This window comes from Gavialis gangeticus, unplaced genomic scaffold (assembly GCF_001723915.1).
Source record: "Gavialis gangeticus isolate Ggan-Ray unplaced genomic scaffold, GavGan_comp1, whole genome shotgun sequence".
Taxonomy (NCBI): Eukaryota; Metazoa; Chordata; order Crocodylia; family Gavialidae; genus Gavialis; species Gavialis gangeticus.
Window position 1 is genome coordinate 18,351,669 of NW_017729008.1, and position 10,904 is coordinate 18,362,572.

Sequence of the window (10,904 nt, forward strand, 5' to 3'; positions counted from 1 at the left end):
CAGTTGTCCTTACTGAACTTCATGAGATTTCTTTTGGTTCAATACTCCAATTTGTCAAGGTCTCTCTGAGTCCTAGCCCTACCCTCCAGTGTATCTGACTACTCCCCACACCTCCCTTCCCTTCCCCCTTGCCTTCTACCACAACAGACTCACCAGCCGGACACTACTCTTCAAGCTGCCAGTCTGTGTATTGGAAATCAGATTGGTATCAGCCAATATGCCTCCTTAAAAAAAAATCAGCTATCAGTATCAGCCCCCAAAATCTCTATTAGTGCACCCGTAGTAAAAGCTATTTGCATTTGCCAGTGCCGACAATGATTTAATTTCAAGGCATATTGTTCTGGGGAAAGCAGGGACAGCGGATATACCAAACATACAGCACGTTACCATCATTTCTCCCTTCTGATTTAACACCTTTTAAAAAAGGAACTTTTCACGTGTTTTACAGACAGCACAGCATGGCTTTCAGAGTTCTTTACAAGAAGGCAAATGTTCTTCTCTAGGCAAAAGCAGGTATTACTTATTAACTCACTTGCCTTTCTGGGGGATGGAGCAGTTAGAGATCTCTTTCCAAGTCTTTAAAATAATAGCAAGCTTCTGTGTTTAAAGTGAATGAATAGCAGAATAATCAATTTAAATCTTAAAACTCTACACAAACACACAAGTGGGACCTAAACATCATGAAACAGAGAGAGAGAGAGGGTTAAGAAATCCAACAGAACACAAACTTTTCCATAAGATGACGTGCAAAATTAAGATATCAGTCTCTGCAATGAGGCCAAACCTTGGACCTCTATTTTAAGAAAGAATGATTGCTGGATAGACGTAGCCAGTTTCATGTTACACTGTAGCTCTCTCTTGACGGAAAGTTGTCTGCCAGTGCTGCCAAGACTCCAGTTTAATAAACCTTTAGTAGTGTTTGACCAGCTTGCGTTAAATGCAAGGTGAAACAAATCAAAAAATCAATCTACAAGACACAAGCTGATCTAATGTGTTTTTAAAAAGTTGGATGAACTTTCTATTTGACCTTAAGGAATCTTTTATCTTTTATCTTTTCCAGATAAAGCCTGACTTTTTTTTAAAAAAAAATCCTGCTTAAAGGATCAAGGTTTTACCAAGATGTTAAAAGGGACACTGTGAAACTTAAAAAAAAAAAAAAAAAAAGACTCCCACTCAATTTTGGTGGCACAGGTTCAATAGTATTCACTTTGGAAAGAAGGAAATTCTTGGAGAAGTGCCTGGGGAATACAGAAGTGACTGGGGTCACCACGATGATTCGTGTTACCCCACAGCAAAGGCATCTCAGTCAGCTCTGACGTGTGCGTCTCACCTTCACAGCTGTCATGGTAGGTCAGGTGGGGGGCACTTTCAAAAAACTGAAGGGCTCAGCTTAAGGACAAGAATCACAACTTGGTGTGAATCTGTAACTTGGCTAAGTAACTTGACTGAGGCAGTGATGGCTGCTGAATCTAATCTAAGCTATCTGCTCTGTCCCATTTCGAAGGCAAGTTGTATCACAGATCATCTACACTTGCAGTTACCTCCCCCCTCAGTCCCAGGTGGATTGCACTGCTGGAGGTGACCAACGTATGAGTCATTTGAAGAAGGAAAAGGGCAAAGGTTCCTGGCCTGCCAAAGGTTATAAAGTTGACTATGGCTTTTACTAGAAGATTATCCAGGCAGTACAACAAATCTCACAGAAGCTGGTGTCTATCTAGCAACTTGTCCTTTGGAGAATAGGTACCCTCAGTAGGAGAGACGCTCACAGATTCTGCTATTTCCTTGCAACATTTTCCTCACCTTAGTCTAGCACAGGGGTGGGCAAAATGCGGCCCAGGGACCGAATGGAGCCTACCAGGCCGTTCTATCCAGCCCATGTGGCCCCTAAAAACTTTAGAAAATTAATATTCATCTGCCCTGGGCTGCCTGTCATGTGGCCCTTGATGGCCCTCATCTAGCATAATCTCCTCTATTCCCTCCACCACCAGAGAGGAATTAGATCCACCAGGTTGCCTTCTAATACCCTTCACAAGTCAGATGAAGGTCAAAGGCAACGTCATTCCCTCTGGATGTGCCTGACTTTGAGAACTGCTTTGCTGGCATACAGATGGCACAGAGTTTAGGGGATGCCGAAAGTGAGGGCCTTCTGGGGGAAGCCTAGATCATCTGGGACCACAGGGGAGCAGTAAGATGAGCAAGCCAAAGGTTTTACCTTTTTCTCAAAACTCCTTATAGTGAGGCTGCAGCCTCATGCTTTGCTGTGGCAGTACTGCCAACAGGTGAAGAGTGTCAGCAGGATCAGGTCACACCTCCCTGTGGCCAGGCTATCAGTACAGAGATGGCATTGGCAGCTAAAAGCAGGCTTAGAAAAACTCTAGTATAGTAAAGAATTTCAGATGCTGCTGTCCCATATTCTCAGCGATTCTGCCTAAGGACAGGTGGAAGGTTGGCAGTTGATACATTCATTAGCAATGGTTTCAGCATGGACAGGTAAAATGCCACTTGACAAGAGGCAGACAAGGTCCTTTGGGTGAACCTGATATCTTTTATTAGACCAACTTAAATAGTTGAAGAACAATTTTTAAGCAAGCTTCCGGGTTCAAAAACACTTTGTCAGGCTAAGGAAGTTTCAGCAGTTGGTGTGTGCTCTTCCTGGATGGAATGAAAAGTAAAGTAAAGAAGCCAGAGGCTGGGCTGGTGTGCATACAAGGCATGCAGTCAGGAAGAGCACACACTAAACTGCTGAAACTTTCTTAGCCTGATGAAGGGTTTTTGAACCCGAAAGCCTGCTTAAAAATTGTTCTCCAACTATTTAAGTTGATCTAATAAAAGATATCAGATTCACCCAAAGAACCTTGTCTGCCTGCGTGCTTAGACCAACACAGCTACAACCTACACCACTTGACAAGAGGGCTTGACAACAGGCAGCAGGAATGCAAGACATTTTCAGTTAGCCTTCAGGGAGTAAGGGAAAGGGTCTTTTTATACTAGGTGGTTTCCCTGAAAGCCTTTAGACCAGGGGTGGGCAAAATGTGGCCTGATGTGGCCCATCAGGCCATTCTATCCAACCTGCAGGGCCCCTAAAAAATTTAGAAAATTAATATTTATCTGCCCCTGGCTGCCTGTCACACAGCCCTTGATGGCTTGCCAAACCTCAGTAAATAGCTCTCCGCCCAAAATAACTGCCCACCTCTGCTTTAGACCCATCCTCTTTGACTGCCAGATGCCACCAGAGATAGCATCTGCTTATGCCTGTCTCCAAGGACTCTTTTCCTTGGAGTTGTAGAAAAGAGTTTTCTATATTTCCACTACCCTCCCCATCCAACTTCCTACTGGGGACTAGCAATGATGTTGGCCTGTTAGCAGGCAAAGGAATTCCCCAAACACCATCTCTTACCCATTTTGGCTCAAAGGTGTAGGTTGTATGACCTATTATACAGTTACTGAAGAAACAGAAGTGCAATATTAATAGTACCTGACACACACCAGTCAAAGCCCAGCACAATATGAGCTGGTGAGTGAAGTGAGAGCCTTACACTCACCAGCAGTTTTATAAAAGGCTGCCTGGTTTTCATGCAACTCTCTTGGAACTCAGAAATAACTTTGAACTTCCAGGAGATTGAATGCTTAGGCTGAGCCTTCCTTGCCTTCTAGGATGGATAACCAGGCTTTGCAGAAATAAATAAGAGTTAGTTTTTTTCATATGAGATGACATCCAAGCGCGTGCATAGATGAAATGGAGGCCCTAAATAGAAGCGGTGGGTTTTAAAAAACACCACTTCAGTTTAGGGCTGATTAACACCCCCTCCCCCGTGTTGTGTACACCCCCCGCTGACTTACCTGCCTCTCTGGTGGGGAGGGGACAGTGAACTGTCGGCAGACAGAGCAGTTTCTGGGCTGGGGGGCAGGAGATCAGGCTTCCTGCAGAGCCATGGAGCTGCCTGGAGCCCAGTGCTTTGCTCCATGGCTGTAGGAGCAGCTGTGCCGCAAGTCATTTAAGGCACATTATGCCACCGAATTTCCTACAGTGGCTGGAATTAATACACAATACACCACCAATGCGTGCAAACACCAACACCATTAAAGCGGTGCAAAAGCATTTAGCCCTCTTTAAAGTGTCATGCACACACACCTCATTTTGTCTACACATGGCCCAAGGCACCAGGACTGAAGAAAGTGCTTTAAAATTGCTTTCTCTGCTCATCCCAAACTTCTGCCAAGTATGCAACTTAATCAGCTTGTTCCTGTATTCATAGTCAGTATCTTCGCACTAGATCAGCTACAGGTAAAATATAATGTGCCTGGTTAGTTTCTTGTGTCTCGGAAGTTGCAGTCACTACCTCTTCCCTAGCAGCAGGTTCACTGTCTAATTAGCTACTTCAGTTTTCCAAACACATTTCATGGCTGCTTCTCTTTACTGATGTGTAAGAAGTGGACTCTTCTCATTCTCCTTGGAGAACTGCTGGCACATGCAGACAAGTGAGCAAAGGACATGATGCTTCCTTGCTAGCTCTTCAGAGGTGCATTCTTTCAAAAGAACTGGAACAAGTCAAGGTCCTTTACCAGGTATCACTTAGATCCTACAGCGACAGGCCCCTTAGAAATTCCATGGATTGGTCATCTTGAGATATTTTATATCCCAACGTCCTTCCGTTACAGTGAAGTTCCAAAATGGAAATGATGTGAAAAGTCCACAGGGTCAAACAACTGTCCAGGGGTGCACAAGAAAATACACAGTGTGGAGTTGGGGACAGGAAACAAGGAGTTCCCCAGGACCAGTGCAGTCCCCCTTTGTACAGTGCTTCACAACAGCAAGTCCCCGCTCCTCAATCTGCTCTGTGGCCCAAGAGCAGGGAATGCAACAGAGGGGAAGACTGCCCTTTCCTGCACTGTTTTTTTTCCCAAGTTGTGACTTCGCCCCCAGTAACTAGGTCTGGTGAGGGCAGATGGCCAGGTTGGCCCTTAGCCAATCAGGCAGCCCCCAGATACTTGCAAGCATCATCCTCTGTAATTACCTGGCCCTGGGTATTTCCCCTCTGCTCTTACTGTTACCTCAGCCTAGCAAATGCTTAAAGGCAGATGGGCCTTGGTGTTTAAAATACAGTTTGACAATTTTTTTTTTGATTTTCTCTACAGCTCTCAGAGGGTGCCTGTGGACACCTTAGAGAAATGAAGGCTCATCCTTGTGAATTGCTCTGATGAGCTCAGAGTAAGCTCTCCCGTGACATTTCCTATTACCCTTCCTCCTGCTGGAAATGTCCCAAGTCCATGGAGCAGACAAAGAACTTCCCACCTCTCTGACACCCGTCACTGCTCCCCCCAAAGAGCTCCGACTGCCCACACCAGGCAGATTCCCTCTTGTTTTCCTGCCACAACCAAATGCAACTCCACTTTTTGGCTACCTCTCTTCAGATACGTACTTCCAGTGGGATCCCAGCCCTGTTATTTCCTTGACCAATACTGAAGTTGGAAGCTTGCAACGAAGAGATGACTAATGCCACAAGTGGCACCACAGGCATCAGCCAGGCAGAGGCTGGACTGGACTGGAACTCATCAGACACAAAAAATCCAATCCATCTCCCCACCACCCCCACTGACCTCTCACACTAGCACTCCCAAGAGATGCAGAGGGACAGCCAGTTCCCTCCAGGATCCACATGGGAACTAAGCTGTTCTGCTGGACTGATTATTTTTGCAATAACCCCTTAGCTGAGAAGTTTAAAAAACTAATTTGCTGTCCCTTTGTGATAGGAGTTTTTTCCACTTAAACACAGTTCCACAGTAAACACAGTTCTTTTTTTCCTGTTTTATATTTTCTGCAGCTGAACCACAACTAAAATGGTGCATCTGCTTTGTCCTGAAGGGTCTTGTGGAAAGGGGCATTTTTGGCCCTTATATAAATCTATTAACTGTATTAAATGATTTTTAATTATTGCCTAATCTGCTTGTAGCAGCAACAATCCCACTGGAAATACTTGTTGAAAGAGTCTTGGCTATCAATATAAGAGGCTATTAAACTAGCGTGAAAGCAGGCTGGGAAAAGAATCCAAACCAGTTTTAGGAAAATGAAGAAGAGCTCCATGAAAAAAATGTTCACCAATAATTTAACCCTCTCCCATATTGCTCAAGCCTCTTGCCTTTTCTGCTGCCCTGTAGCTCCTCCCATCCCTGCCCTGCTCTGCTTTGTAGTTGTCCATAATGAGCTTGCTTCCAGGATCCCGTGGCCTCGTCCACCACCTTTTCTTTGGGATCAGAAAGGATTTTTCCAACTGGGCCAAACTGGCTACTCTCCTTTGGTTTTTTGCCTTCCCCATAGCAATGCAGAGGCACAACTGTGGTTAGGCAGGCTAAGATTTAGAAACTCAATATTAAAAGAAAATACAGGAATGTGTAGGGATGAATCAGTTTGGAGAATCTGGAATATTGCTTCCCAGAAATGCTTGGTGGCGGGATCAGGGTGAGATTACACGTCAGAATTAGCAGGTGCTGGTTCTAAGAATGTTAGTATGTGTTAAGCTTACCAAGTGCAAGTGACCAGTCACATGTTTGGTGCCAATACCCTCTCCAATGTGCACTGCTCACACCTGCTGTTAGAGGGCTGTTGAGCAGGGGCATGGCAGGGACTGCAAGTCTATCCTGCCCGTCAGCTCTCTAGCAAGAGTATAGGCTGGGGAAGAGGTGGGGAAGAACCCTTCTGTGGTGTTTCAGTTGTGCTCTCTGCTCCCAATCAACCCCTGGATCCCCCTACATTTCCCCAACCCGCTCCTCCACCCCTGAATCACCCTCCCACACCCAATCGCTGCCCTGCCCAGCCTGAGAACAATGAAGACAGTGGCAGTGGGTTCCCCTTCTCTGCCTGTTCCTGAGCTCCTTGCAGCCTGCAATACCCCTGCGCACCCAGATCCAGCCCCCACTGGGCCCAGCAGCCACCTGGCAGGTCCTTGTCCCCCTTCATCTAGCCGCCCCAGTGGGGGCTGGATCTGGACATGCAGGAGCAGCATGGTCTGCAGGGACCCCAGGAGCAGGCAGGGAGGGGGAATCCCCCCCCACCAGCTCTCGAGCTGCTCAGGGAAGCATGGCAGTGATCTGGGGGTAGAGGGGCTGCTGGAAGGCAAAGAGTGCAACTGGGTTGGCAGGGGAACAACCTAGGGGGCAGGTGGACAATTTGGGGGGGCAGAGGGAGCAGCAGCCCAGCAGCTTCCCACACATCTGCTCCTCTCCTCTCCTCCACCTGCCCCCTCTTCCACCCTCCACTCCTGTCCCCCCTCACCCCTTCCCCATGCTCCCCTAAGCCCCTTCATACCTTTTCCCTCCCTTCCATTACTAAATATCCCATCGTCTCAGCTTCAGACCATTCTTCTCTGTTCCTACTGATCCCTCCCCATACAGTCCCTGGTTCTTTGTACCCTCTTGCTCTGCTATCGTATTTTATCTGTCCCCTGACCCTCCCCATCCCTATTGTCTTCTCTCAGACCTCTTGGCTCCTGCACTGTGCTCCTATGCAATTCCTTTGGCTTCTATAACCCATTCTCTGACGTATATCCGTCCCCCTACTCATGTATGGCTCCACCACCTCCCAAACCCTGGTTCTGCACTGCCTATGGTTTATGCAATTCATTCTTTAAAAAAACACTTATATCCCTTGTGCTGGTATATGATGCACTCTGAGCACATCAAATGGTTTTTTCATTATATTCTTAACATATATATACACCAGTCACCTATTAGATTAACAATTATACTCAATAACATTACAGTCTAAATTTTCTCTAAGTATAGCTAGGAAAAAAAAATCAATGAGTCAAATTCTTGCCTGGTGTACCTCCATGGAAGTCAGTGAAGAGATACTGGAGATGAATTTGGTCCTACAAGTCTTACAAGAGAAACAGCTGAGTATTCATAAGTCATATACTAAACATACAAAGGAGTTTAGTGCAGATGCAGAGTTCACCAGCACAAGCATATGAAATTGAAACACACAAAACAGGAAGAAGCCAAAAGCAATAAAACCTTATTATAATGTAGATAGGTTTGACAAAGGCCAGACAGATTTATTTAAAAAAACCAAACAAACAGCCTTACCAGTAATAGTTATGTGACCATCTTTGGGGGCACTTTGGATTTCCTTTAACTCAATCTCTGAGCTCACGTCCACCTTACTTCCAGATAGCTGTAAATAAGCTTTAAAAGAGGCAGGGACCTTGATTGTAATAGAGCCTGTTATAAATTAAGTGAAAGACATTTATGTTACTACTGTCCAAATCAAAGCAAGCAAAACACACACTAGTTACTCAGCTAACAAAGAAGCCCCACTATTTGACTCTGTTCAGTTGACTTGGGGGAAATGGTATATTTTTGTCTTAAGCTCTCCAGCCATTCTGGTTTCTTTCCCAGCCCAGAGGATAAATAGCACTCTTGTGGACAGAGATGCCCTCATTTATCACAACAGAAGACTATTAGCAACAGTCAGTACCAATAGGTATCTTCCCTTTATAGCATAGGGCTAGCTCTCCCTTTTCCCTGAGATATGGCAGCCTCACAACTGACTGTCTATTCTAGAGTTGCTGTCACTGCACTTTATAGATGGGTTGTTAGCAAAATCAAAGTGGCTTCAGTGACCTGCCCCATCTCTGAGATTGTAAGTTGAAATTCTGGCCTATGCTTTCATTAAACATGGGCTTCTTTATGTCTCAGGCCAACAACTGGAGCATCTAGTTGCCAGGCTGGGGCACATCTGGAATGGTTTATTCGATGATGCTCAGTCTCTGTGCTTGTACATTACAACAAACACCTGCAAAGCCTGAATTCACTCTCTGGATAAAGCTTTCTTATGTTTAGCCTCGTTCCAGCTTGGCAAAAACTTTCTTCTCTGTAGGTATGTTAAGAAGGCTCCTCCCACAACTAAATTAGCACATGGAAATTAAATGATACCATCCGTGAAAGAAAATGCACACTACACAGATATGCAGGACCTGACCTTTCCTCCTCGGGAGGCAGTGCAAAACAGCCAGAAAGCTGAGGATTCCTCTGGTGTATGGCATGCCTAGTGTGGCAAAAAGCCAACAGATAGTTCCATGTCACCTATTCTTGGCCCTCCTTAGGGAACTGTAACTACCAGTATAATTTAGGCTGCCGTAATATAACCTGGGTGCAGACCAACTCCAGAAATAGAAGAATGGAGAGGTGGCTGTGAGCCACTTTTTTTCGAACGTCAGGTCCTGCCTAAAGACCAGCGTGACCAAACACAGTGATCCACTTGCTTATTTTGACATACCAAGCCAGAGATGACTGCACGGCTCTCAGTAGTTATCCTGGGTTTAAACTAGTGTAAAAGAGTACAGTTTGGCTTGCTCCATCTTTGTCTTCAGTAAGAAGTGTGGCTGGAACAGATGCCAAGCTCTGCTTTAAAAATCACTTTCATACATTCTCTTTCACTGTTCTTTATGAAACAGTTTCTCTCCCTCACTGGTTAAACATCAATCTGAGTACTGTAATTCCACAACTGGCTTGATGGTATTGTGAAAATATATTTCTTTCCACCACAAGAGTTGGAGTGGCTTGTACATTAGAGCACACATGGGAATAAATTCAATACATTTCTTTCATCACATTCACTCTTGCTGAATACTACAATCTTCATTTCAGAGCTACCCATGGAAGGTTAGACAATAGAACAGTGACCACCTATAAACACCTAGAGAGTGCAAAGGAATGTCAGAAGTAAGACTGAAGAGGAAATGTTTTATAATGGCTTCTGCAAATTTATTACTCTCTTAACAACACAAAATTCTTACAGGGCTTGAGTGTCTTTATAAAATAAGACCTTCAGTCCTGTGCTTTTTTGAATGCCAAAGGAGATAAATTCAGCTATTCAAGAATTATGTTCCAGCAAGTACTGTTGTACCGAGCATGTAATTAGAAGGAGGGAAAGAATGGAAAATTGGCTTATTCACAAATATATCAGAGATTGGACACGTCTCATCTTTCTGGGTCTACCTTCCTTTCTTTTGCTGCTTTACTAATTTTAATGTAAGGGTCTCCATACACAATAATTCTTTCCTTGGACAGGGAGAAACAACAAACTTGTGACCCTTGTCAGGTCTGCATGTGCGCCAATGCTATGGACTGAGCCGGAATGACAAAGCAAGAGAGGACTGCAATCCTCATCAGCTCTACAAAATATTTTATGGGGCAGATTGTGGGACAAATCTTATTGGGAGAGGGGCTAGATTATGCCTTGGGTCCCCTTGGTTTGGCTGAGTAAGGGAGACCACTATTTTTGCTTCAGACTGAGGGAAGCACCCCAAATTCTTGTAGTGGGTCAAGCACTGTCAAGGGCTAATAGGTCTGTGTTTCCCAGAGGGCACAGGTCCAGGATCAGTTCAGACTCTGGGTGGTGGCAGCATTACCCTCAGGCTAGCGGGTGTGCTCCAGGAAGGGGGTCAGCCGGATGTGCCCCAGGGAGGCACTTGGAGCCTGGAAGGTGGCTGGGTGCAGGGGGTGGGTGGCTCAGCATAGAAGCACTCCCTACTAGCCCACCACAACATACCCCAGAATAAGATGCACATCTTGGTTTGGAAAGGCAGAAGGAAGATGTTTCCTTGCAGTAAGTAAGTGAATAGCAGCAGCTAAGAAGCCAAGCCGGCGCATTGTATTGCTTCCTGTGGATCCCATGCAGACTTTTACTTTGGTTTGGTAAGAATCGGAAACTGATCTTACCGTATTTCCTCACACATAATGCAATATCCAATTTCCAAGAGCTGGTTTTTGGGAAAAGGTGTGTTGTACATGAGAAAATATATCACACACATGCATGCACCCTGTGTACACACACACACACACACACACACACACACACACACACACACACACACACACACACACACACACACACACACACACAC

The 10,904-nt window shown here is 45.3% G+C and overlaps 1 protein-coding gene across 1 annotated transcript in view; it reads right to left on the reverse strand.

Moving 5' to 3' along the window:
* FAM185A (family with sequence similarity 185 member A) overlaps nucleotides 1-10,904 on the reverse strand; it is a 90,936-nt gene that overhangs the window by 20,472 nt on the left and 59,560 nt on the right. Inside the window, exon 7 of the mRNA XM_019509462.1 lies at nucleotides 8,083-8,217. Coding sequence (XP_019365007.1) covers nucleotides 8,083-8,217 — 135 coding nt within the window. The remainder of the gene's footprint in view (nucleotides 1-8,082; nucleotides 8,218-10,904) is intronic.